We start from the raw sequence: 27,537 nt of genomic DNA on the forward strand, positions 1-27,537 counted from the left end.
AGGGAGGGATGTCCCAAGATGCTCCTATCCCCTGGCTCACACAGGCAGGAATTTCTGCTGAGCAAGCAAGAAGCAGGAGAAAGAGAGGTGTCCTTGTCTTTTTGACCAGAGAAGAGGAGGCTCAGAAACCAAGATCTTTCCAAAGCTTCTGTTCACTTTTTTGAAAAGGAGAAGCCACAGGACAGAGTTCAGAGTCTTTCCCACTGGGCCACACTCAGGAAAGATGGGCTCGTGTCCTTCTCAATTACGGGGGCTCTTGGCCCTGCCTCCTTCCCCTTCTCTTGGCAGGAGGGCAGTTCCTCTGGGAAGTGCCCAGCTCAGTGGACACCTTATAGTATCCTCACCCCGAGCTCTAGGATTAGACCCTCCTGGAAGGGGTGGGGGAACAAAGGATCTGGCTGGAGACAGATGGCATCTTTTGGGGGGTGTTTTATAAGCTTGAGACTCTCAGAGCCCATGAAATAAAGGAAATCAGCTCTTTGCTTGTGGAAGAAGCTCCTGGCATTGTCCCCAGCACCAAGCAGAGCCTCAGAGCCCAAACACTCCCCTCAGCCGAGACCAGAAAGGAGTGCAGTCTTTGATCTTCAGCCCCCCCCTCCACAAACCTCTGCCCAGATGTATCCACTCTCCCTCCCAGCGCTAAGCCTCAGGCAATGCCAGCTTTGGCAGCCCCAACCTGCAGGCTCCCCATTGGAAGATGACTTATGGCTTTAATTACTGAGCGCCGGGTGTGAGCCTCAGGATGGAGCCAGCCCCACCATGCTCAGTCCCTGTTGACAAGGGGCTGCCAAGTTGGCAAGGGCGGTGCTACTGTCTGCCTGCGTACCGCTGTGCTGACCCCCACCCTCTGCTCTGTGACTAGGCTCTCCTATCTCTTTCAGGGTGTCCACAGCCTGGGCCTGGGCCTGCCCTGTTCTCTGAGGGTAGGGGCAGTGGGATATGTCAGAAGAGAAGCTCTGAGGGCAGCAGCTTTGTCTGTCTCGTTCATGACTGTATCCCCAGCAGTGGGTATGTGAGTGGGGCCTGATAAATATTTATGAATAAGCAAATGAGCCCAAACTATCAATGACAGCCACCACCACCACCACCACCCCCCCCATTGTCCAGACAGCTAGAAGCAGAGCTAATAGACCAGCAGCAACTACCCCAGCCCCAAGGCCTCACCCCTCCTTCCTCATTGCTGGGTGGGTGAACTTCCAGGCCTTGCCAACCCCACTCTCCTCACCACCAGAAGGAGCCTCCTCTGGAAGCAGGGCTTGGAGGACCACCACTAGGGGGGTTTAATTCCATCACCAGTGATGGCCTCTGACAGTTCCCTATACCTGTGGCAGCTTCAGGGCAGAGTAGGTGGGGAGAGCTGGGGCAGAGCAGCTGAAAGAGCTAGCCTGGGAAGCTCTCACTGCTCTGGGCCCACTTTCTCATCTGGGGCTTGGGAGGGTTGGAATGGAGGATATCTGAGTCCCTGTGGCCTGGGGCAGGTGCGCCCCACAAAGCAGGGCCCCTGTGTTGGGAGAAAGATAGAATCCAGCAAGGGGAACAAGGAGGCTGGTGGTGCCTGCCCCTATCCCCTCCCCGCCGGCCTAGGACTGCTGTGGGCTCGTGCCCAGGTCTGGGTTATCAATCTCCTTCCACCTGGAGAACTCCCCTAAATGAAATTCCTATTGGCGTGGGGCCTATGATATAACAAGTCACTCGCTTTGCCTGGGAAATGAAAGATGATGAGGCAGAGTTCCTGGGACAGAGGCGAGCTCCATCAATCTGCCAGAGTGTGCTGGGGATTACTTCGTGGGATTAATTATCTGTCCTTCAAACAAAGACCTGACCTCAGCGGCCAAACGTCCCCAACCTGGGATGGAGGGAGGGAGCGCCGGTGGCAGGGAGGTAGGGCCCCAGGCTGGGAGGCAGGCTGGGAGGCTGGGGCGGGCAGGACAAGCGGGCATTGTGAGGTGTTGGTTCATCAATTCACTCCTGTAAGGAGCCACATGCTACTGCTGTCCCACAAGCAAGTCTACCTCACTCCTAGCACTTCCTGCAAAAACGTGAAGCTTCCCTTCTGATGCTCATGTCAATCCAAGCAGCCCAAGCCTCATCTCCTTTCCTTGTTACCCCTCCTGCTGCCCAACTTGACAGGAAGGGGTTCCAGTGTGGATCAGAAAGGTCTATGTACACTAGACAGAATAAAAACTGGATCAGAAACCAGTCCAGCACATATGACTTCACCAATCACAGAACCTTGAGTTTCTGGAGCTCTCTGAACCTCAGTTTACCTATCTGTAAAATGGGAATAGTAGAGGCAGGGTCTACCTAGATAGATGATCCAAGGAGGTGGAGTGGTCCTATGGAAAGCATATGGACTTCAGACTCATGCAGACCTGGGTTTGAATCCTGGCTCTGCCACTTCTTGGCCTAGCATGACACTGAATGTTATATAATCCTTCTGAGCCTCAGTTTTCTCATCTGTGAAATGGGGACTTTGCTCTGTGAGCATAAGATGCAACCTCTATAGATGGCCTTGCATGACATCCTTGTGTGGGATCCCATTGACATTCTAATTATGGCTGCCAAAGAAGTAGGGTCCAGGGGACTTTTTTCTACACTCACCCTAGGTCAGTCCCTCCTCTCTGAGTAGAACCAGACAGAAGACATATGGAAAATTCGTGCTAATCATAGAGTGAGCTGCCCAGAGTGAAGCCCCAATTAGTGGTTCTGAGTCACATGGGCTGTGGAAGAAAGTGCGTTGGTGTGGGCTTCAGTTTCCCTGGAGAACTAAAGGGAAGAGAAAGATTTCATGGTAGGAACATGGGAGTCATGTGGCAACCTCTGAGCTTGGAAGTGGCTGGGGTGTGGCAGAAAGGCCCTGCATGTGGGTGTAGGTGGCTTGGTGCCCACTGTTTACCACGCCACATACAACCCAGGCAATCCGGGCAGGCCACACACACCCCCCCCCCAGAGGATCATCTCAAGGACGGATAAGTGAGGGAAGGCCCCTGGAAGGTGCTCAGTCCCACGGGAGTAGACGTCTCTCAGGGAAGATGGTTTCTTTCTGGGTTGTGAGGGTGTTGTGTCTGGGAGCTGCACAGGGCTGCAGGGCTCAGCAGTTTATGTTCCAGGGGCCTGTGGACCTGTGGATTCCCAGGAAGTCAGTCACCATGACAGAAAGGAAGAGAATGAGGCAAAGGAGACAAGTGCTTGTGAGCCCCAAGCCAACCAGGCAGCCATGCCACAGGTGACAACATCCAGGGCACGGGGCCAGGGGATAGTGGGTCAGAGAGGAAATGCAAGCTGAGCTGGTGGGTGAACATGAACCTCCTCATTAGAGACGGCGTAGGGGTGACCAACCTGCTCCTGTCAACTAAGCAGGCGATGCGAGTTGGGAAAGCTTCCTGGGGGAGGTGAGTGTGAGCAGTTTTAAAAGAGAGGAAAGATATATTACCAGTAAGATGGATATGTGGGGAGCAGAAAGACTAATTAGGGAAACAGATTGGCAAGGCTCCTCCCTGATCCTCCCAAGAGCCCTTCTTTTAGGAATGTGCAATGAAAAGCCATCACTTCTATGATACCAATGAGCTCAAGGTCAACACAATTTACCAAGCACTTCCTATATGCCAGGCACTGTGCTAGGCACTGCCCTTCTTTGAGGTAGGTATTTTCATCTCTATTTACTGACAGCTGAACTCAAAGCCACAGGACTGGAGCTTGGACCTCTCCGTTCCAAAGCCCTTAGCTGATATCTCAGTATGCTAATGCCAGAGCCATCTTTCAGGGAGCATCTGGCTAGCCATTTTATTCTGTGGGTGACACACCCCATCACTCCAGGTTTGGTCAAAACTGGCACAGCATCCACACCTCCTGCCTCTTTGGCTCCTGTGCCTAGAGGATGGTCAGAGGCTGGGGTAGGTGTTCTGGATCCTGGAGAAACAAGATGAAAAAAAAAAAAATACCGGGGATTTCCTAGGCAAGGTGTGGGAAAGGGTGGGATATAGGATTAGGTAAAAAAGGAGTTAGTTTTTTCGGATAAGTTGGGTTCACCTTACCTCTTTGATTTATACCTGCATCACTGTTTGGACCCTGGCTTTGACATTTACAAGTTGAGTAGCCTTGGGCAAGTTATGGCACCTCTCTGAGCTCTGTTTCCTCATTTATAAAGTGTGCACAACGGTACACCTTCCTCTTCACATCCACTCACCCACTCTCTTCTCCAAACTAAGTGCCAATCCCAGTGCTTCGCCACACGTCTCTAAGTATGAATGTCTTCTCATTAACTATCGGCTGCTGCTATCACTTTCTTGCTTCTCTTACCTTACAAAATGGTATTACGTTATCTCGGTTTCTTTTATAAATACTCAAACCTAGGTTTTAAATATTTACCTATGGAGCTGTGTAAACACACAGACACACACATATAGATAGATAGATAAAGTTGAGCTATATGAAATTGCTGATACTCAGCCATTTTTGACCTACAAAAATGGTGATTTTATGTGATTCATCCCAATAGCGTGTGGCTTCCAACTGGCGGAGACTATTCTTTAGAGCAGGGGTTGGCAAACTTTCCCTGGAAAAGGCCATGGCAAATATTTTAGACTTCGCCGGCCAAGAGGCAAAATCGAGGACATGATGCTGGTACTTCTTTAACAAGAAAAACAAATTTCCACAAACATTTTTGATGAATTCGAAAATGTGATACGAATTGAGCACAATTTTTTTTTTTTTTTTAAGAGACAGGGCCTCCTTTTGTCATGTGGGGTGGAGAGCATGGTGTGATCCTCACTGGCTACAGCCTCAGATTCCTGGGCTCTCTCAAGTGATCCTCCCACCTCAGACTCCCAAGTGCTGGGATTACAGGCATGAGGCACCATGCCTGGCCCCTACCATAAGTTTTTTTTTTTTTTAAATTTCAGAGTAATATGAGGGTACAAAAGATGAGGTTACATTGTTTGTGTTTGTTAGGTAAAGTCCAAGTTGTGGTTGAGTCCTTCATCCAGGACGTATACATATTTACATTGTGCCCATCAGGTGAGAGCTTATCAATCCCCTCCCTCCCCTCTTCTTCCCCCCACCCCCTTCCTTGACTTGAGTTTAATTGTGTTTTTCTCTCTTGTGGGTGGGTAGTTGTTCATCTACTAGTAACTTATTAGTATTGAGTACCTTAGATTAGATACTTGCTTTTCCGTTCTTGTGATACTTTACTAAAGAGAATGTTCTTCACTCCACCCAGGTAAACACAAAAGCTGTAAAGTCTCCATCTTTTTATGGCTGAGTAGTATTCCATGGTATACATGTACACAGTTTATTAATCCATTCATGGGTTGATGAACCCCTGGGTTTGTTTCACATCTTGGTGATTGTTGCCAGGATGTGGAACCAACATTTTTTTTTTTTTTAATAATACAGGGTTACTAAATAGAAGAATGGAATTTTTGTGGTGGAGGATGATACTTGACTTAACTGGAGCTCACATACAGAGTTTTTTTTCCCTTAGATCAACTACAAAAATACTCATCTTTAAAAACTATTCTTAGTTTGCATGCTATACAGAAACCCAGGCAGAGGGAGGACCTGGCTCGTGCGCTGATGTGGGATGAGAAGAGGTTGGTCATGGTAGATGCCACTTGCATTTCTCTGCTCTCTAGTTTCACCATCCCTGCGTATGTCTGCGAGTCATCAGGGTTTCCTATTCTACGACTTCTTCTGTAGGATTTCCTAACTTTTCCCTGTTGCTATGCAGGAATTCCTTACACAGTCTAGCTATTGGTCTTTATTGGCTTCCATTGTTGCAAAACCCTCCCTATATGTCATTTGTCTGTGTATTCCTATTGAGTTGGAAGTCCTTTGATGTAGATCAATTTTTCTTCTATAGCATGTGCTCCTTGGGTACTAAGAAGTCCTTTCCTACTACAAGGTCACAAAGATATACCACCCATTTCCTTTTATGAGCTTTATATTTTATCTTTTACATTTAGGTCTTTAATCCATCTGGAGTCTACCTTGGATATGGTGCATGGTACGGATCTTGCTTTATTTTTTTTCCATATAGTGAGCTTGTATTCCCAACACCAGCTACTAAACAAGTCATCCTTTCCTTAGTGATTTATAGTGTCACCTTTATCATATAGCAAGTTCCCATATTTATCCATTAAGTCTGGTTCTAAGAGCTCTATTCTGTTTCACTGGCCTATCCGTCTATCTTTAAAAGGCACCAGATGTATTTGGAGCTCGCCCCACTCACGGCCCTACTTGCCATCTTTTGCGCCAGCTGCCCAGCTGACACCATCTCAGGCTGCCAGCTCCCTATAGCTGTGGACACTGCTTATGATGATGAGCTGGCCAATGTGACCCCCTCTAGGAAAACCTGGAATGGAGAAACTAGAATATGGAGGTGGTTGGCAGCTAGGACAGCAGCTGAAAGATATTGAAAGAACAACTGTGATGAAGAGGAGGCAGCCTGGCCATTGTGGACCAGATGAGGCTGTGAGGGAGGCAGTGGAGAGGGGCCAATGCTCAGGGAGGGCAGAGATGCTGTGGTAGACTGAATAATGGCCATTAAAGACATTCTGGTCCAGAACTCTGCAACCTCTCCATGCTACCTTACATGGCAAAAGGCACTTTGCAGATATGACTCAGTGAAGGATCTTGAGATAGGGAGGTTCTCCTGGATTATCTGGGTGGGTCTTAAATGTCATCACAAGGCCCTCATACTAGAGAGGCAGGGAGAGATCTGACTGTAAGAGAGGAGAAAGCAATGTCACCAGAGAGGAGGGAATTAAGGGTGTTAAGGAGATGGCAGCCACAAGCCAAAGAATGCTGGCAGCCACCATAAGCTGGAAGAGCCAAAGAAGGGATTCTCTCCTAGAGTCTCCAGAAAGAACCAGCCCTGCCAATACTTTGATTTTAGCCCCATTTCAGACTTCTGGTATACAGAATAGTAAGAGAATACATTTCTGTTGTTTTAAACCACCAAGTTTGTGGTAGTTTGTTATGGTTACTATAGGAAATTTATACAAACATAAAAAAGAAGAAAATATTCAAGTTTTGGTGTCCTAGCTTCTGGGCCCAGAACACCTGACCCTGGGGAAGGTCTCCTCTGGATGCCGATAGAACCCTGAGCCTCACAGAAAGCCCCGTCCCTGAGCTTCCTGAGTGCTCTCGGATTTTTGTAACCACAAATGCTCTGAAAGTAACAATCCACTCTTCTTAGTTTGGTCTTCAAGACCCTTCAAATCACCTTCTACCTTTCCTCTTCTGCAGCCTGGTTGGCCTTTCCATCGCCCTTCAAATGCCCTTGGTCATCCCTCTAAGCCTCTGTTCATCTCAGTCTCTCCTACTTGGGATGCTGTCCTTGTCACCTAACCAGCCCCTCTCTCAGTTCCAAGAATACTGCCTCCAGGGCTCCAGTGCACCCTGTTTCCAAGATGGCTTCACTCCCGCCATCCTATCCAATAGAGGGCTGGCACTCCTGAGCACCTGCACTGCGCCAGGAGCTGTTCTGAGCACTTCACACGTATCAAGGTGAGTTTCAAAGGGAAAGTCACCACGTTACTCAAGGAAAGGTCCAAGTCAAGACCACTCCTACATCAAGCTTGCCCAGTCTTCAGTCATTTGGATCCCTTTCTCCTGATTCTACCATATTTGTATGCAACTTGTATTATTATGTTTAATATTTTTATTTAATTTGACTCGATTGTTTTTCTTTAAAAATCACCCTAAAAGGAACTGTTTGTTTTTTGCAGCTTTTGGCCGGGGCTGGGTTTGAACCCGCCACCTCCAGCATATGGGGCCGGTGCCCTACTCCTTTGAGCCACAGGTGCCACCCAAAAGGAACTGTTTTAAGAGCATCATAAATACAGTTCACTGGCCATACACAGAGGATGGTGGTCACGTGGGGAAAACAAGCGCGTGTGGTTTGTCTGTGTGGTTAGTTAGCTGTATCACCTTAACCGCTGAAGGTTCCAGAGGTGTTAAGGACACGAGCACACAACTGGACTTTCTCCTAAACAGAACTGATGGAAACAGAAATTCTGAAAGAGCAACAAAAAGGAAAAAACGGCCCAATGGGGGAATCAAAGGTAATTCAACCCCCAACCGGGCCCCAACCAAAAACAATTCCCAAGAAAAACAACCCACAACTGGGGAACAAGCTCTCAGGTGAAGCCACTGTCCTTGCCCCAGCCCCAGCACTTTCAGCCTCCTCTGATCTCCCCCAGGACTTCCTGACAGCACCAGCCACTCAGCTAATGCCACGTGGATGGACTCCAATGGGTCCTCACGTTTCTGAGGGCATGGTTTTCCATTTTGTTTCTATTAGATTGCATTGTCTCCCCAAGACCACCCACTGGAGAGCTGGCTCACAGAGATCTCACTGAACGTCTGTGGAGTCAACTTTCCTATCCCTACAGACTTCTAAAAGGGGCCAAAAGCATCCAGGGCCTCAAATCCTCATCTGCAAAGTGCTCCTTCAGGTCTCAACTAAAATACTCTTGTTGACACTTTGGAGTCCTATCATCATCATGAAGAAAAACTAGTCACCAGCCCCTTTAAAATAACCCTTGGTCTGCTGGATGCTGCTGTGAAGTGCCCTATAGCCTCCGCCTTCCTGGATTCAAAAGTGCTTTGCTGATGTGGTCCTTCAGAGTGTGTGTGGGTACTCATGTACCCACAGAAACATGAGGTAGGAAGGACAGAGAGCTAAAAAACAGAGGCAGCCTGATCCCCCCCCCCCCCCCAAAAAAGAAATGAGAGGCTGGGATAGAGCATAGCCCAGCAGAATGAGATGTTAAGCAATAAATTCATTCTGTGCCAGAATGTTTGTTCACTTCAATCAATGTCTGAAAATATCTGCTCTGAAATCTCTGTTTCCAGGATATTGGTCAAATATTTGAAGGAGGGCTGCGAGTTAATTGACTCAGAACACTTGACAGAGAGGCAGAGAAAGACGCTGCAGAGGAGCACAGGAAGTCTAGATGAGCCCAGAGGGAGGGCTGGTGATTCCCAAACTGGGGCAGTCTGGCAGGTGTTCATGGCAGAAAGCAGCAGAGAAGAGTGGGCCAGAAGCCAGCCTGCTGGGTTCAATTCCCACCTCTACCAGCCATCTGACCCTAGGCAGTTTCCTCATCTGTAAAATGGGGCTAACAATAATAGTACCATCTCATGGGGTTACTGGGAAGATTAAAATAACTGATGTAGGTAAATCATTTAAATCCATTCCTAAGCATCCAAGAAATGTTAGCTGTCACTGCTATGTTAGTCTTGCTCCTTGGTCTACCATTCAAAGCTCGCTCTCTCTTTTTTTTTGAGATAGAGTCTCAATATGTCACCCTAGAGCTTGCAGCAACCTCTAACTCTTGGGCTTAAGTGATTCTCTTGCCTCAGCCTTCCAAGTAGCTGAGACTACAGGTGCCCACAACACCCGGCTATATTTTTGTTGTAGTTGTCACTGTTGTTTAGCAGGCCGGGGCTGGGTTTGAACCCACCAGCTCCACTGTAGGTGGCTGGCACCCTAGCTGCTGCACTATAGGCATGGAGCTTCAAAGTTCTCTGTGAGTCCCAACCCACAGAAGCATGCTAGGGCTGGAGGGGAAGAGCCCCTGAACCCTTGCTCACAACCTACCCTGCAGCTGACATGCCCCCTTCCTCAGGGCCCCTCAGAACCATCCTTCAGGGTCTGTCTTTCTTGGGGAAAACAAACCCTTTCCTGATGTCCTAAAGTACTTATCATACATGCCATGCTGCAGGCTTTTCGGATGAATTACTTGTGCAGCTCCTCCTCCCTGGGGTCGGCACCAGACACAGCTGGTGAATCGGTGGGCTTTTAGGAGGCTGACATTTTGGCTAGAAAAAAGGTTTCTTTTCTTTTTCTCTTTCTTTGCTCTCTTCCTTTCTTTTTCTACAAAGTGCTTTAAAGCATGGATTACCTAGGAAAGACGGGTAGGAGAGTGGCAAGGTATCCTCATGGACCAGTCTGGCCCTATAGTGTGAAGGGCTTTTTGCAGTGGAGGGGAAAGGTGGCCTGCAGTGCGCAGGGGCCCAAGCAGTGGTGCTGTGGGACTGAGATCCCGCGTGCAGCCTGTGCAGGGCGAGGAGCTCCCCTGTTGCTGCCCACAATCCATTTTAGCTCCAGGGTCATGGACCATCCAGAGCAGGGGTCCTCAAACTTTTTAAACAAGGGCCAGTTCACTGTCCCTCAGACCATTGGAGGGCCGGACTGCGGGCCCGGGGACGAGTTGGCTGCTAAGCAGGACAGGCAGTGGAGGCAAAAACACCTGGCAGGCCAGATAAATGTCCTAGGAGGGCTGTCTGTGGCCCGCGGGCTATAGTTTGAGGACGCCTGATCCAGAGGATGCTGGGCCATTTCAGGGACCACGGGGGCTGCTAACAGTAGGGGCCCAGTGGTTATTTTGCGCAGGTGACACCCAAAGGGGTCAGGTGCAGAAGAACTAGGAGGACAGTTAGAAAGCACGTGGCCACTGCCTCCCTCCCCACCTCTGGGGTTGTAGGTGCTTCTGTAACACGTGGTGGGGATTTTACAGAGACCTGAAGTATTAGGTTATGCAGGTATGGAGGAGAGGGCATGAGCCAGTGGGACCTGGAGTTTTAAAGACTCCATTAACACAGGGACTGCTATACTACAAAACATTTTTTTCTTTGTGGTCACAGTGTTTTATTAGGTCAAGACAGGTCAAGAGACATGTGAGTTATATATGCTTCATGAGGCCCTGAGCTCAAAACTAGAGTAAGATAAATACAACCCACATGGCAATGAATGGGTTAATACTTACACTCTGAGGAACCCAGGTATTGTTTGTGTTTGTCATCAACCAGACTATATCTTTTTTGATGCCAATAATAGTAATATATACATTTCTTTTCTTTTCTTTTGTTCTGAGACAGAGCCTCATTATATCACCCTTGGTAGAGTGCCATGGCATCACAGCTCACAGCAACCTTCAACTCTTGGGCTTAAGCGATTCTCTTGCCTCAGCCTCCCAAGTAGCTGGGACTACAGGCACCTGCCACAACACCTGGCTATTTTTTGGTTGCAGTTGCGTAGCTGGCCCGGGCTGGGTTTGAACCTGCCACCCTTGGAGTATGTGGCTGGTGCCTTAACCACGGTGCTATAGGGACTGAGGCATAAATAACATTTCTTGAGTGCATACTATGTGAGGCCCTGTATTGAGAGCTTTACTTGTATTAACGCATTTAACCCTTAAAAGAGCCCTATTAGTATTTCTGTTTTATAGATGAGGAAACTGAGGCACAGACAGAAGTAATATGCTCAACGTCACCTGAGATTTGAGCCCAGGCTGACTGTGGGAAGGGATGTCACCAAGGCTTCTCACCCCTTGTCTCACCCCTTGTCTCTCCCCTTGCCTTGCCCATAGCAGCCACATAATAAATACTGATGATATGGATATGCTGATAGGAACGTAGGTGCAGATGTCAATGTTTTTGTTCCCTTGGGAAGTCATGAATCAGAGCTGCATGGGGGTGGGAGAGGGTTGATGGGCTGAGTAGCTAGATCTCCATCTGGCTGCTTACCCTCTCTGCAGGGCACCCCAGGGGGCTCCCCCCTGCGGCCCCCACTCCATCCTCTCCTCCCTTCTGCTCCGAGGGACAAGGGAACAGCAATGTGGGGTTGCGGGTGACTTCGAGCTTAATATCTTTGTAACCATATTGCAAAAGGGCATGCCTAAGACGGCGCCTTATGCTTAATCTTTCTCTTTTATTGCTTTTTCTCTTGTATGATTTAACCTTGTACCAGGTATCAAGCTAGATAAATAAAAACTTTTATTTCAGATTAGCCCCGGCTAGGGGCTGCCTTGAAAGCTGAGCAGTCATCCAGTAAGTCAGATGAAAAAGGGAGCTGGGGATCTGAGCTGCTTAGCGGGGCTTGACTCAGGTTCAAAGCCTCCAAAAGATACTGGAGACCTTTCCTGAGATGGGAGAGACAGGGATCTCCTCCTGTGCCCACAGCCTGGGAGGCTGCGGCAAGCTGCTGACATCGCTCTGGTTCTCGCCTTCCCAAATCCCCTTCCTAAATGCCTCCTCACTCCTGCTGCCTTCTCCTCACCCTGCTACCTTCTTCTTGATGCTTAACACAGCTGGGAGATACTGTCTTGCTGACTCATTTATTATCCTTCTTCTCCACTAGAATGAGAACTCTCAAGGATAGTGAAGAGTGGCTTTTGCTTCACAATTGGCCCCAGGGGTCCAGCATGGAGCCTGGCACACTAGCTATTTTGCTTCATTCATTGGTTAACTCAATGAACGGGTGAACATAGGAATGACTGAATGAATGAATCCTAATATTGTACTCCTGCACACAGACCAGGAGGTTGACATGAATTACTTGGCTTCTCAGGCGGAATAATGAACAGTAGCAGAAAGAACCTGGGTTTTAGAAGCAGGAGGGTCTGGGTTTGAATCCTGGGTCCACCGCTTATGTGCCATGTGGCCCTAAGCATGTTTCATGAACTATGTGCGTCTTAGTTGCCACATTCTAGGGTTACAGTCAAGATGAGGGATGCTGTGTGTAGCCTAAGGCAAATTCTCACACCGAGAGAGACTTAAGGGATGTTCATAGTAACATGATTTGTAATAGCAAAAATCAACCCATGCACACATTGACAGGGACTCAGATGAATAAATTGTGCTGTTTTCACACGATGGAGTAATACACAGCAAAAACAAACAATACTTACTCCAAACCACATGAATGAATCTTAGATGTACAATACTGAGTAGAAAACACAAGTCCTAGGAGACTGTGGATAACATGATATTGTTAAAAATAAAGTTCAAAGACAACTAAATCCAAGTAATATGGGATCCACATATATGTGACAAGATCTTTTCCAAAAACAAGAGAATAAAAAGTGCAAGATTCAAAAATGTGGTTCTGGGGGCTGGGAGGCAAGGATGGGGACAGAGGAAGAACGCACAAGCAGATGGACAGTGTGGGTGACCGTCTAACTCTAGTGGGCCGGTGGGTTTACGGGTGTCCACAATATTAGTAAAAATTAAGAATGAAATAAAAGAGAGAGAAACTCATGGTCTGATGTTGATCACTGGCCAAGAAACCGGAGGTGGACCAAGGGAAGAGAGAAAAGAACGCAAACTAAATAAATGCTGGCTCATTTCATATTCCTCCAAAGATCTCAAAGCCCTCAGAAGTCAATGCAAAGCAGTCAACTTAGAGATGAGGACAAAACAGAAAAGAGCCAAGGAAGAAAAAACCCAATGCCTATTGATATGGGGGAAAGGGCTAGAACCTCCTCCCCAACATTAAACGAACTCTAGCCGTAAACAAGAATCCTCCCAAACCTGCCAAAGCCCAGGCAGTCTGAAGAGAAGTGGGTCCCTGAATTGATCCCCCATGCAGTCCACTTCTTGCGCAGCTGAAAGTGGACTCAGGTCTTGAAAAGGGGGCAGGTCCTGGGGGTGCTCCATAGTATAGTGGGCGCCTAGGAGGCTGTATGTCCTGAGGAAGGGACAGAGACTCCTGCCCATGAGGAGGGTGTGGGGAAGACAAGATACAGAGAGGCAGAGACTCAGGCTGTGCTGCCATGAAACCTCTTAAAAGTCCACCGGCCAATGTTATTTATGGGAAAGAAGCAAGGGGCAAGCCACTGTTACTGACCAAGAGCATACTGGGCCTCATTAAGGGAGAGGGAGGGAATCACGAGCAGGCAGTAAAGCCGAGTTCATTACAAGGAGGGGGCGTGAGTGCATCAGGAGAGGCTGGCTGGCAGGAAGTGAGCCCTGGAAAGAGGAGGGAGGAAGATGGGAGAGAATAAAGTACAGGCTTTCCTGTGGTTTGTCAGGAGGATGTGAATGTTGGTGTAATAGATTACTGTTTGGTATGGTAGAGGGAGAGAACTGCAATTAACATGCCAGCATATTTGAACAGGTAAATAAAAAATCCTCCAGAGGCTCCTGTCCCTCTATTTTCTTAAGAGAGAACTATGGGATGCAAATAGGCTAAACCCAAACCTTGTGTGGTTTGTTCACTCCACCTTGAGAAAGAATGCTTATCAACTTCAATGGCTACCAGAGGGCAGATAAGAAAGGTTTGGGGGCTTATCTGTGTGCTGGGATCATCTAGTGATGTCTGCCATGGGTGCAGGATGGGGATGCTGGTGTGAATCTATGGTGGCATTCACAGGCTCAGGGTGTAAACAAGTTGGCTTTCCTTATGAATATCTCCCTTTCTGCCTAGGCTACCACCTGGACTCCAGAAACCTAGACTCAGAAGTTAGTAGTTTGTCTTCTCTTTTTTCTAGATCATCTATTTTCAGTCCCTCACCAGAGCCTGCTATCTCCCCTCCTGTACATCTCCACAACAGCTCCCTAGAACTAACTGGTCCAGGCAAGACTAGAGTGGAGCAGTAGCCTCTCAGCAGAGGATGCTTGATCCAGTGCTTCCTGCTCTAACCCATCCAGAACTCCTGGGAGGTGAATCTCCGAAGGACCTCACATTCATTTCCTCCACCCCAGCCGCACTCAAGAACCTACTTCGTTTGCCTTCTCTGTCCTCTAGCAACTGGCCTATCACCCTTCTCTGATCTACCCTCCTCCTCCCTGGCTACTTCTTGGATCCAGCCAGGTGGGCCGTTCCCTCTGATGCCCTGAAGCATCTGGGGCTTCTAGACGCCCAGTGTGATACCCCAAGCCAGGAGCTGTGGCGTGTGATTCAAAGTTCCAAAGCAATTCCACTTCTGAGTTTTCACTTCTTAAGGGTATAAAAATGCCAAGCAGCTTAATCACAAGGGCTTTGATGTGCTTTGCACGATAGTTTCCTATGATAGCTGTCCCCCACCAGGCCATGGCCAGGAGCCTAATTCAGTTATTAGCAAAAGGGGGAGCGTTGGTGTAAGCCTGGCTGTATCTTACTATTCTCTCTACCAACACACATGCACACTTGTGCATGCACACACACACATTCCCATGCAAACACACACACATGCACATGCAGCCTTCCTCCTCAGTCCTCAGTGTATATTCAGGGAAACTCCTCACTTGGTACCATCATAATGAAGCCCAGAGACTGCAAGGGAAGGTTTTGTCTTCCACTAGCACACCTGGGCAGGCCCCCCGCTGTGACCTGGTCACAGCCTTTCACAGTCCACTGCCTTTCAAGCTGGGAGTCAGGGATTTGGTCTTATTACTTCTCACCTATTCTTTTTTTCTTTATTTTTTTGAGACAGAGCCCCAAGCTGTCACCGTGGGTAGAGTGCCATGGCATTATAGCTCACAGCAACCTACAACTCTTGCTCAAGTGATCCTCTTGCCTCAGTTTTTGTATTTTTAGTAGAGTGGTGGGGGCATCTCACTTTTGCTCAGGCTGGTCTCGAACTTGTGAGCTTAAGCAATCCACCCACCTTGGCCTCTCAGAGTGCTAGGGTTACAGGCATGAGCTGCTGCACCTGGCCTCTCACCTGTTCTTTATTCTCAACTTTGTTTTCACTATGGCCCATCTTACCCCCAGGAACCCAGGAGCCATGTGAGACCTTTTTTTCCTAACTGCTCAACTCCCCACACATGAAATTCTAAGACCACAGATATAATATACATCTGCTCTACACATAAAAAGAGTAAGATTTTTTTGTTCCCACCAAGTAGACAATTTCTCCCTTTTGAGGGTGATATCCCTACTGTTGAGACCACATGCTCTTTTAGACCAGAGCTTCTCAAAGGGTGGTCCTAGCCCAGCAGCAGAAATGTCCCTGGGGCCAGCCCCAGACCTTCTGATTCAGTAGGTTTATGGTGTGGTGCAGAAGCTGGCATTTCTGATAATTTTCTGCTGGTGCTGATGCTGCTGGTCTGTGCATCATGCTTTGAGAACTGTTTGCATGGAAACTGGGTAGTTTGGGGACCTGAGAGATGGGTTCAAATCCCTGTTCTGCCACTTGGCAGCTGTGACCATCTGCCAATCTATGTCAACTCTCTGAGCCTTGCTTTCGCTTCTACAAAGTAGAGTAACATATCTCCCTCACAGACTGTTTCAAGGCAGACGGCAGACACCCCCAAAACGGGGTTCCCATCTCCTCATTCTGGGGATATTCCTAAGCTGCAAAAAACAGCAGATGGGAAAGGGGTGTGGGCCACAAAAAGAGACTAGGCCTCCCCAGCATGGAGAGAGGACAGAGCTCCCCCTCTCCTACAGCCCTGTCCCGTCAGTGCCTCCTGCCAACTTGGCCTCCACATCCTCTCTGGGCTCTGTCTGACTCTGTTCCCCCATTATGGCTGTTTGGGACTGCCGCTGTCTCTTAGCTGGGCACTACGATATTCCTCCTTTTGCTGGAATTCTGGGCCTCCCACATGCTGCCTGGCCTGGCCCTGGCTTCTTCTGTGGCCTCATGTCCCTACCACCTCTTGTGCCCTGTGCCCGGCTACACTCAATTACTGCAGCGGCATGAAGGTGCTGTGCTCTCCTGCTCTCGGGTCTGTGCCCACACTATTCCTTCTACCTGCCCTCTGCTCTTCACAGCTAATTCCTTCTCATCAGCAGTTCCTGGCTTCCCTGATCTCCTCCTCAGTGAGTCTCCTCACCCACGATGTGACGGACAACTGAGGAGTCCCCTCCCATGGATTGTTTCTTACTTTTTATTATGCATATTTTTGAACATACACAAAAGTAGAAAGAACAGTTCTAATGGATTCCCCAGGAAGCCATCATTCCATGTCAACATCAACATATCCTGTGCTTCTTGGGCAATCAAACTGCAGGTTCCTGAGGCTGAGATGGTGCCTAGGTCCCCACCATTCCTCAGGGCATCAGCACAGCTCCAGGCCCCCAAACCGCGGGTGGATATTAACAGTCCCTGTCTGCTGGGCACTTACTATAAAACCAGGTGCTCTTTGGCTGCTTGCTTGTGTTAGCTTGCTTAATCCCTCTGAGGCCTGGGCTATCATTATCTCCATTTTACAGATTGGAAATGATGCTTAGAAGATTACACAGCTGGTTGGTGGCAGAAGCTGAGCCCAGGCCATCTCCTCTAGAACACAGCTGCCGATGGAAACAGAATGGGAGCACATGTGTAACTGAAAATTCTCTAGTAGTTATGAAAAAAGGTGACATTAATTTAAATAATATGTTGTATTTAACCCAGTATGCCCAAAATACTATCATTTCAACATGTCTTCAATGTAATACATTATTAAAGTGATATTTTATGGTCTTTTTTTACACACTGAGTCTTCAAAATCTGGTGTGTTACAGTTATAGTACATTTCAGCTCAGACTAGCCACATCTCAAGTGCTTGGCAGCCACGTGGGCAACTGTACTGGCCTGCACAGCTGGATGCTGCTACCATGGACAGTGCCCCAGAGCCCATACTCGTAGCCACTGCTCTGTACGCAAATAAATGAACAGGGCCCACGGATCCCTGGGTCCTGCTCCCTGTTAGTTAATAATCCTTAACATTTTGTGGCCCTTTATAGTCTCTCCAGCCCCATCTCATCCACTATAGGGATTATTAACTCCATTCCACGGCTGTAGACCAAGAGGCTGGTCTAGCTCAGAACATGACTGGCGGAATTGGGCCTCAAACCCATAACTTTGGACTTCAAGACCAGTGCTTTGGGATGGGAGAGGTACAGTTGCCCCTCAAAGCAGGACTGTCTTTGTCTCATAGAGGGGTACGAGGACAGACAGGGAGTCTGCTGAGATCACAGGATGGGCCGGCCACCAGGGAAGGGAGCCCACAAAACCCTGCTTTGATCAGACCCCCGGAGGAAATGATGCCCCTGGTGGCTGGTAGGGCAGACACAGGCTGAGGGAACAGATGGGGCTCATGCCAGGTCCTCTGTGGGAAAGAACTTGTCATTCCTCAGTCTCAGTTTGGCCACGAGGGGCTGAGAACAAATTGATGGCAATGCAGCCATAACTTATGGCTGAAGGCCTCTTTGTTCTTGGCAAAACAGAAGGGTCATTAGTAATGGGGAAAGTGCTGGTGTGCGGACATAAATCCCCACAGCTGCAGGCTGATAAACAGCCCAGAGGGAATGGGGCCTCAAGGAGCAGGTTAACCTGTGTCATGGACCCCTGGGGGGCTCAGCCCTGTGTCCACCCATATGGAGCACTTGGCCTTGCCAACACACAGACAGACCAACCTGGAGACTCAAGTCACCCACCCTAGTGGTCCTCAAGACTCCTCACCTGGCTCTGGGGCCCCTCAAGGACCTCACTTCTCACTTTCAAAGAGAATGGTTCCTGAGCGCCCAGGGCTGGGGCAGGCTCCCAGAGGTACCTGGGGCCGGCTTGAGTGCTGTCAGGCACTCTCCTCCCTGACAGCTGGCCCAGCTTGTGGTCTCGACAGACACCCCCTCCAGCCTCATCCCTCCTCTGCCATGAAAATGCCCTCAGGGTGATGGGGCACATGAACCATCCCTCCTTCCTGCTTCATGCTAAGTGGGCACCGGCTAAGCCACCCAGGAGAGGGCTGCAACCAAAAGTCACCAGAGGGGCAGGTGTATGGGACAGGCCCTTGGCAGACAGAATTCTTTTCAGCAGCATCTACAGTGGCCAAGGGAGGTAGCAATGAAGCCAAATCCTGGCCTACTGTCTACCTGCTCCCCTGGGACTACACCTTCCTGCCCATCCACCTGCTTTAGGCACCCAGCAAGGCTGGCTCTTGAGGAGACCATGCCAGCCCAGCCCAAGGCTGAGAGGGGCAGGACTAGGGCAGAGAAGCCCAGTGCAGACAGTCAGGATGGGTAGGAAAGGAAAGGTACAAGTGCCCTTTCTCAAGCTTCTCCCTATCCAACAGGGATTGGGCAGAGCAGGGTGACAAACACCCATGAGATAGCGGTTCCAGTGCTAACTTACCAAGGATGTCAAATACTTGGCACAGGCTCTGCCCTCTCCATTGACACGCCCACAGCAGACTTGATCAGTTGAATCCTGCACTGAGCCTGTCTGGCTGTAGCATCCTCTTCAGGCAGCCATTGCCAATCAATCAAAGTGGGCACGTGAGAAGAAACCCATTTGCCATCCTTTCTCAAAACCCCCAACGCACATCTGTGCTGGCATTGAGCACCCTATAAAGCTATGTTACGTGTCCTAGGCCTTCCAGAAGTTTCTGCCTCCTGTCCCCACCTCCACACATATCCCTTCCCTGTGGTTTCACATGCTAGGTCTCTTTTTCATTTCAGTAGGGTAACCTGGTGACTATGCCCTTCCAAAGTGCTGCAGGCAGCTGTCCCTGAATGCTCATCCTGTTCTGGCGTGACTCAAGGCCAGGTTCTACTTGCCTGACTCTTCCAAGCTGAGGAACTCCTGAAACCAGCCCAGGGGCAGTGGGGACATGAAGAGACCTTCTCCCACTCAGCCCTGAGTTCCCTTCTCACTGCCACTTTATCCCAGCCTCCCGACTCCATTGCCCTTGGGATCTCTAGGGTTTCCTCAAGTCCCCAGCACATGCCCCCATCTCGGGAGGCATTTCCTTTGCGTCCTCACTTGCAAAATTCCATCAGCACCAGGATGGGACTCCGCCCTCCTCTCCTCCCCACCTGGAAAGGGCCCTCCGTTCCCAGGGTGAGGGCCGGCTTTCTCACATCCTGCCCCAGGATGCCTGTACTTCAACCACCTGGCGACCCGGGCCAGACATACAGAATGAGAATCTCTGTGGGGGCCAAGGACTGTGTATTTTTGGTAGGAACCCTAGGTGATTCTTGGGCATGTTGGAGTTTGAAAAATTGCTACCCTAAATATCATTAATTCACAATTGATTCATCCATTCCACAAGTACATACTGAGGTTTACTCTACGCTAAGTCCTGAACTGGGCACCAGAATGGGGAAATGGAGGGAGGGGTAATGAGGGGCCCACAGCCATGCTCCTGCTGACACCACCTGGGCTGGGCCTGCATTTTCTGGGTCCAGGGGTATCCCTGGCTTAGGGGCACAATACTAGTCATCCCAGCAGCTGCAGGTCTCGGGAGTCTATGCTATCCCTGATGTCCTGCATTTCCAAGGATGTGAGATATCTCCCTCCCACCAGCTAACCCCTACCTTCTTGAGGTAATATTAGCTGCTAGTAGTCATAATAATATTAGCTAATATTTATGAAGTTCTTTACATAACATTAACTAAGTTCTTTACATATATTAAATAATCTGACCCTTTATTTCTTTTTGAGACAGAGTCTTGCTCTGTCATCCAGGCTAAACTTCAGTGGTGTGATCACAGCTTAATGCAACCTCAAACTACTGGGTTCAAGCAATCCGTCTGCCTCAGTCTTCCAAGTAGCTGGGAATACAAGTGCCCAGCTAATTATTTCATTTTTTGTAGAGATGGGGATCTTTCTGTGCTGCTCAGGCTGGCTTTAAACTCTTAGCCTCAAGAGATCATCCCAAGTAGCCTCCCAAAATGCTGGTATTACAGGTACGAGCCACCTCTACATTTTTGATCACATGCCTTGCTGTCTTCTGAGCTTCAGGGGGAGCATGGTCCAACAAGGCCATTCCTTGTCTTAAAGATGGGGGGTGGCTGGGAGGGACAATGAGTGGACACTGGACTGGTGGCCTGACATCCTCTTAGCCATCAGTCTGGACTGCTCAGACACACCAGGCTGATCCTTCACCAGCTTGTGGGCTGAGCAGGGAGGTCACGGGTGGGGTGTGTATGCAGAATATACAGGGGTACAGCAGTGTGGGTGAGCAGCCTCTCACTGGACCTCTCACCAGCAGCCTTGCTCCAAGACCACCCGGCCCTGGGACAGCCCAATGGAGCTGCCATTTTGTCAGTCATTGGCGGGAACATGGGTCAGGGATCCCATCGCCCAGAACCATCTCTGCAGGCAGCCACCAGTCTACTCAACCACAGGATCTGCGCAGGGCAGGAAGGCTAATGTGCCTCCCCTGCAACATTCCAGATGAGACATGAATTCCTAATGGTTGGAAACGTGAAAAGAGCATGAAATCAGCAAAAGGTGCTGCTCCATTTGTTCTAAAATGATGTCAAAACTGCTACCTTTTCATCAAATAGGAAGAGAAAAAGAAAAACCCAGAGCACTGAGGAGGTTTACATGGGAGTCACCAACTCCCCAAGATCAAAGTCCCAGACCCTCAAAGGACCCAGTGGCCTCAGATCTTAGACGGCAGCCCACACTCCCAACCCCCAATGCCACCCAAGCAGCCCCCAGACACCATGGCCTCCTTCCTTTTTCCATGGGTCCCCTTCTTGGGTTTGCTGGTGAGGACCACCCCTGGCAGGAGGTCTCATACGCTGTTGCCCTTGCCCACCATTTCTGCCTTACCTGAAACGATGGTGTAGCCAATCCCCCGGGGACGTCCTTTATCCTGGTCGATGGCAGTGATAATGCGCACTGTGGTGCCCTGGGTAGGAGAGATGAGGAATTTGAGTTTGGCCCCTGGGCTGCTGCCTTTCTCTGTAGCTGTCATGGTTTTGCAGCCTCCCTCTCCAGGCTGACTGCTGGCAGCAAGACCAGCCTAGGAAGCAGAGGCCAAGTGCTCATGCCTCAGCTGTCCCCACTGTCCTTGGGACACACATCAAAGCCCTCAGCCAAACACCCCAAGTTGTGTGGGGAGGCCCAGCCTCATTGATGCTCCCACTCCTGCCTCCCCTCCCCACATTCCTCATCATTTTGGATGAATCACTGATGGAAGAACAGATAAGGGGCATCCGGCAAGCGGACACGAAACCTGGTGTCTATCTCAACCACCTATCATATTGCTGTGTGACCTCAGGAAAGCTGCTGCTCCTCTCTGGCCTCAGTTTGCCTCACCTTAATATGAATAACAAACATTCTGGGACCTTGTTTTAGTGGAGTCTGCATAAAAGAGAACATTACAGATGAATTACTCTATGGATGAAAGCATCATAAGTCCTGAAAGCAAGGATCTCCAGGGATGACCACAGCAACCTTGGCGGCCACATGGCCCACACAGCAATGCACCTGGTTCTTGCCTCAGTGGCTCTGCCACACCCCCCTCATTCCCTCTGCAGCACTGGTGGGGGAAAGGCCAAGATCTGGGACTACTGGACGGGAACACAGTCTGGGGAGGAATGAGGCACAATAACCTCTGTACAGACACAAAGAGCATGTATATACATACGGATTGGACAGAGAAATGGACAGAAAACAGGAGAAGTCCACTTGGAGGGACTGGCAAAGGGTTGCACAGATGGCAGCATTTAGAATGGGTTGTGAAGAATGAGTAGGAGTTTTTGGCAGCATTTAGAATGGGTTGTGAAGAATGAGTAGGAGTTTTCTAGGGAAAGAAAATGAAAAGGAAGGTGCTCCAGGCAGGAGATACAGTACAGGCAAGGGCTTGGAGGCAGAAGACTATCTTAGGAAGAGAGCCTGGCATATAATGGCACGTCCAAATATTGGTAGACTAACTAAATAGGCAAAAGAGAGGACCCTCGGATCACCCCCAGCACTTGCTGAGTCGTCCCTTGCCCAGGGCAGCCCTAACCCTGCTCCGCAGGCCCTATCACACCATTGCCCAGGCCAGCGTGCCTGCTCACGCCTGCCTGCCTGAGGTTCTGGCCCTGAGTTGCAGTCTTTCCTGGTGATGGACAGCAGAACAGTCCCCATCCCATCCTCTAGGGAAATATCAACCCTGGCATCTCCGTATCTAATGAAGGGCTCTTGTGGCCTTGGCCGCCTCTTGATCACTCACCACTTATCAGCAGGAAGCTGAAGCCTGTGCTGCACCCCCTCCACCCTCATCTTCTGTATAGAAGGGTTTGTTTCCTGACCCACAGGCCCTCTGCCCTGGGGATGAGCTGCCCCCCTCCTCAAGGCCTCCCAGTCTTGCTGCTAGGACACAGCAGGGGAACACACCTCCTCTCCTTCCCAGGCATTGCTGCCCTTCACAGTGATCCTCTATCTGCTCCTGGCCTGCAGAGTAACTAGGTCCAGTGCTTGAGACAGTGAGCCTCAGGAGGACAAGATAAGGTGGCCAGTGTGGGCTTGTACAAAGAGGGGACCCGGTGGCCAAAGAACCCTCAGTCCTCATAGCCCTGCGAGCACCTCCCTGTGGACATTCCTGCATGGGGATATCCAGAGTCCCCTTGGGGGGTTCAGAGGAGGCCAGGTGGCTCTCTAGGACAGAAGGACAAGGAGACTCTACCCAGTAAGAGTCACAGCTGAGCTTCTATGAAGCAAGCTGACAGGTTCCTGGCAAAGTTTGGGGTTTCATCTCTTTTTGGGTAAATAAATCCACTTTTAATAAAACCTTGAGCTTTTAATACAAGTGCAGCCAGAAAGACTGGAAATGTTATGAGAAGGAATTAACAGGGAGGAATGGGGGCTCCTGGGAACCCACGGCTCTTGTTTCGGAGTCTCAGTGATTATATTTTCAATATACTGAAACTTATTTCTAAAGACGAGGGAATGGAGAAGTGTAGCCCTGCCCAGCCCGGAGCTGGCCACACTCCCGAGGTCGCCCTGCCTATCTGGGGCTCCAGGGAGTCTCCCCAGATGGGGAGTGTGCCAGGGCATGGCCAGGAAAGCAGGCAGGCAGGCCCGGAACCAGATGCAGGGCTCAAGACAGGGCCCAACCTGCCACGGGGCTTCTTCCCTCCAAGAGAACCCATGTTCCAGGGAGCAAGAGGCCTGCTGGAGAATGAGGCTCTCCCTAGAGAGGTGTGAGATTTGCAGGCCTGTGGGGTCCTGCCTCCTAGTGATGGGAGGGAAGGGAGGAGTAGAGCAAGGTGCTTAAGAGTCTGGCACTGTTGTGAGACTGCCTGTGTTTGAATCCTCTGAGTTAGTCACTTTTGACCCCTCACTGCCTTGCTTTCCTCATCTATAAAGTGAGTATAATCACAGAACCCTCTCCTCAGCAGCTGGCACATGTAAAGTACCCAGAACAGCACCAGACACACAGCAAATGCTGTCAATGTGACTTACTATTCATTGGGGCCTGGCAGTCTTGGGTGCATCTGATGAAAACCTAGGTGACCCTTTCCAGATTCACGTGGAGCTTCCAAACAATTTCAGAAAATTCAAACTCCCAACATCTCAGATTAATCATCTCTACCCTAAAGATAAGGGGTTTTCTGTGCATTATAAGACCATCTAATTTGGCAGTGGTGGCTCACACCCGTAATCCTAGCACTCGGGAGGTTGAGGTGGAAGGACTGCTTGGGCTCAGGGCCAGCCTGAGCAAGAATGAGGCCCTGTCTCTACTAAAAATAGAAACATTAGTTGGGTATCATGGCAGGCACCTGGAGTCACAGCTACTTGGGAGCCTGAGGCAGGAGTATTGCTTGAGTCCAAGAGTTTGAGATTTTGTGAGCTATGATGAGGCCGCAGCATTCTAGCCTGTGTGACAGAGTGAGACTGGATCTCAAAAAAACAAAACAGCTCACAGCTTCTTAGGAGAACTAGCATGAGTGGAGCACGTGACATGTGCCAAGCACAGTGCCGAGTACCTAACGGAGGCTCCTTCTGTCACACCTCCCTCACTGTCGGACTGCGTGCAGGTTCCCTCACGACCTCATGGGAGGAGTATTTGGAGGAAATGGAGGCCCAAAGGTTCAGGGATTTGCTGAAGGTCACGAGGTATGATGAGTGGGTGGGGTGAGGGTGACTGGGGAATGGAAGACCCCACTACACTGGGGTTAGCCAAGGGGCCCCACTGCTCCCTAGCAGAAGTGAGAGGGCCCAGGGCTAAGTGCTTAGCAGGTATGTCCAGAGGGGTATGGATGCACCCGCAGCCTGTGAGGCCTGGGTACTGGTGGGAACTGAGGACACAGTCTTGAGAAGCTGGACTTCTCTGGAAGGAACCGTGTCTCTCCCTTTCTTTGCTCGTCTCCTTCTGAAAAAAGCCCTGGCCGGGGGAGCTGTGATGCAGAGGCCAACCGGCTGTGCCTGGCCTCAGGAGTCCCCGTCCTCTTCCTTCCCTGCCAGCTCAGCTGAGACGTCCCCACCCCCCATTTCCATGACAGGATTAAGGACTTGAAAGGTGGACATGCAGTTTGCTTCGGGAGTGGGAGGCGCCCCTGGCAGGGAGGAGGCCACGGGGGCTGAAGGGGACTTCCGACGAGAGCTGCCACAGCACATTCTGAGGTAGAAAATCCTATTTCTCAGTCCTTAATTCCAGTCAATTCCAGTCAAAGGGCTGATAGGCATCAGCTGGCAGTAATTTGTGCAGTTTATCCGCTCTTTTCACCTTCTATCGGTCCTTCACTGACGGGCAGGCCGACATGCTGCTGCTCGAGTGAGGAAATTAAAATCTGATGCAATAATCCCAAATAAGAAGGATTTTATTAGGTAATATATACACTTTAGATGAGGCATGCTAGCCCGATACACTGATAGAGGGAGGCACACATGCTGGGAGCCGCAGATAAAGAGGAGAGCCAGGGAGAGTGGGGAAGGTCTGCGTGGAGGCCCCAGGCAACAGAGGCCGGGAAAGGGGGCGCAGGGGTCCTCTGGGCTGGGAGGCTCTCAGGCTGCCGTGTGTTGCAGTCCTGGCCCAGCTGGGCAATTATTGCATTAAATCAGGGCTCCACACCGTAAATGGACATGGAAGGCCCAGATCAAGGCAGAGAAACCAATTAGAAGTCTGGAAAAGCCAGGCTAGGAGTGTAGGGGAACGGGCCTGAAGGAGAAAAACTCTGTACAAGATGAGGGAACTCAAGAACTCCTCTCCAGTGTGGAGGAGAGAGAAAGACAGGTGCGTGGACACAGAGATGCTTCTGTGGGCACTGGGGAGCCAGGCCAGGCCTGGGGAGTCTGAAACCCCCAACTTACTTCCTTTCCCAGCCCTGTCATGAGCCATGCAGTGGGGCTCAGACCGGCCCCTCCTATTCAGCAGCAACCCAGACATTGGCCTTAGTGTCCTCAAAGGGGACCAAAAGACAATGCTAGCATGGCAAAGAGATATCAAGATCCATGAGCCCAAGAGGGGAGACTGGGAGTTAAGGTGGGCAGGTCTGGTCTGCTTAGACTGAGAGGCCACCCTAGCTGTAGCCTGTGGAACCATCTGGAGAGCAGAGGGTGTGGCTTAGCACAGGGCTTACATACAGGAGGGGTCTAATAAATGTCTGATGGATGAATAATGAAGCCCAGATGAATGAATGGACAGATTCAAATCTGCAGACCTGAAACTATTAAACATAGTTTTATTAGTCTGCTAAGATATAGAGATGCTAAAAAAATATATAAAATGAAGGGTCTCAAGGACAGTCCCAACAAGAACACCCATCTTGCCAACTCTTGCGACTCTGAAAGGAAGCTGAGGCTGGGAGCCCCAACCCAATCTCACTATAAAAAACTGACCCACTGTGGTTTAATGTCCGCTAAATGTCAGTATCCTGAGTATAGGAGGCACTAATACAGATTCTATTAGCCCTAGTTTCCCTGAGAGCAAGTGGTCATGAGGCAGCGAGATTTGGCCAAGGTGAACGAATGGCAGTGTGGGGACTTCTCTGCATTGCTCTGGTTGCCTGGTCACCTATTTTGATCAAGTTGGCTTTCGGCATCTTCTTAGTAATCTGCCATGCGTATGATGCTCTATGAGACCCAAAGAACATGGGTTACTTTTGAGCTTCCAGGGCTTACAATTCCCAAAGACTCAGAAAACCCACATACAAAAGAGAAGATTACTGCTGAGATTATAATTATGCAGAAAATTATGCAGCATGGAAAGAGTCGATTCTACAAGAGTTGAAGGAGAGGGATCTCTACCTCTGGGACTGGTAGAGAAGAAGTCAGGAAAAGAATTCTAAGAAAGGTGGAGAGTGAACTGGGAACTAACCGGTGGGTAGACATTGGACTGGAGATGAGAACAGGCACGAGAAGGTATAAGATGGGGAGTGTGCTGGTCTGCAGCAGGCACCGGCTGGCCTGCTCATTCTCCCATCCCTTAAACACTTCCTGGGCACCCACTGTGTGCTCCGCCCCCAGCAAACTCTGTCCCTAATGACCTACCCATCTGGTGCAGCAGGGAAGCAGAGGCAAGCTGTTCAAGAGCCCTGAGCACTCAGGGGATGTCCATGGGCTATAGGCAGGTAGTTTTCATCTGAAAACAGCATGTCAGGCCTAGAAAAGGTGGGGTGGCAGAGGGAAAAGGGTCTGGGGGAGTGATGGGAGATGAGCTGGGCTGAGCAGGGACAGTCTTCAGTCTCAAAGACTGGGGATTTTGCTGTCCATAGGATGAATGCCAAGATGCAGAAGGCTGGGGCTGGGGATATCCCCCTCTGCTCTCAAAGCCGCTTCAAACATCTTCAGTAACAACTTTGCTTGTTGGATCCTCTATCCACATCTGGCCCCAAGAAACAAATGGCCAAATGCCAGGCCCACACACCAGGAGACTGGGCCTAGTGCTTTGAAGCAGTCAAATCAAGGATGCCAGGGGTCAGGACATCCATGAACTCCAAACTGGGGGTCAGGCCCAGGAGCACAGTGTGCATCTTGGTGAAAGGAAGTTGCCTATTGGGTATACATGCCATGGAGTACTACTCAGCCATAAAAAGGAAGGAAATAATGTCCTTTGCAGCAACTTGGATGGAACTGGAGACTATTATCCTCAGTGAAGTATCTCAGGAAGATAACAGATACT

The 27,537-nt window shown here is 49.8% G+C and overlaps 1 protein-coding gene across 1 annotated transcript in view; it reads right to left on the reverse strand.

The window, feature by feature from the left end:
* LOC111723119 (cadherin-23-like) overlaps positions 1-27,537 on the reverse strand; it is a 299,920-nt gene that overhangs the window by 102,181 nt on the left and 170,202 nt on the right. Inside the window, exon 9 of the mRNA XM_023509484.1 lies at positions 21,258-21,336. Within this exon, the coding sequence (XP_023365252.1) occupies positions 21,258-21,336 (79 nt within the window). The remainder of the gene's footprint in view (positions 1-21,257; positions 21,337-27,537) is intronic.

Source organism: Otolemur garnettii, unplaced genomic scaffold (genome assembly GCF_000181295.1).
Source record: "Otolemur garnettii isolate 467f Iridium unplaced genomic scaffold, OtoGar3 scaffold00008, whole genome shotgun sequence".
Taxonomy (NCBI): Eukaryota; Metazoa; Chordata; class Mammalia; order Primates; family Galagidae; genus Otolemur; species Otolemur garnettii.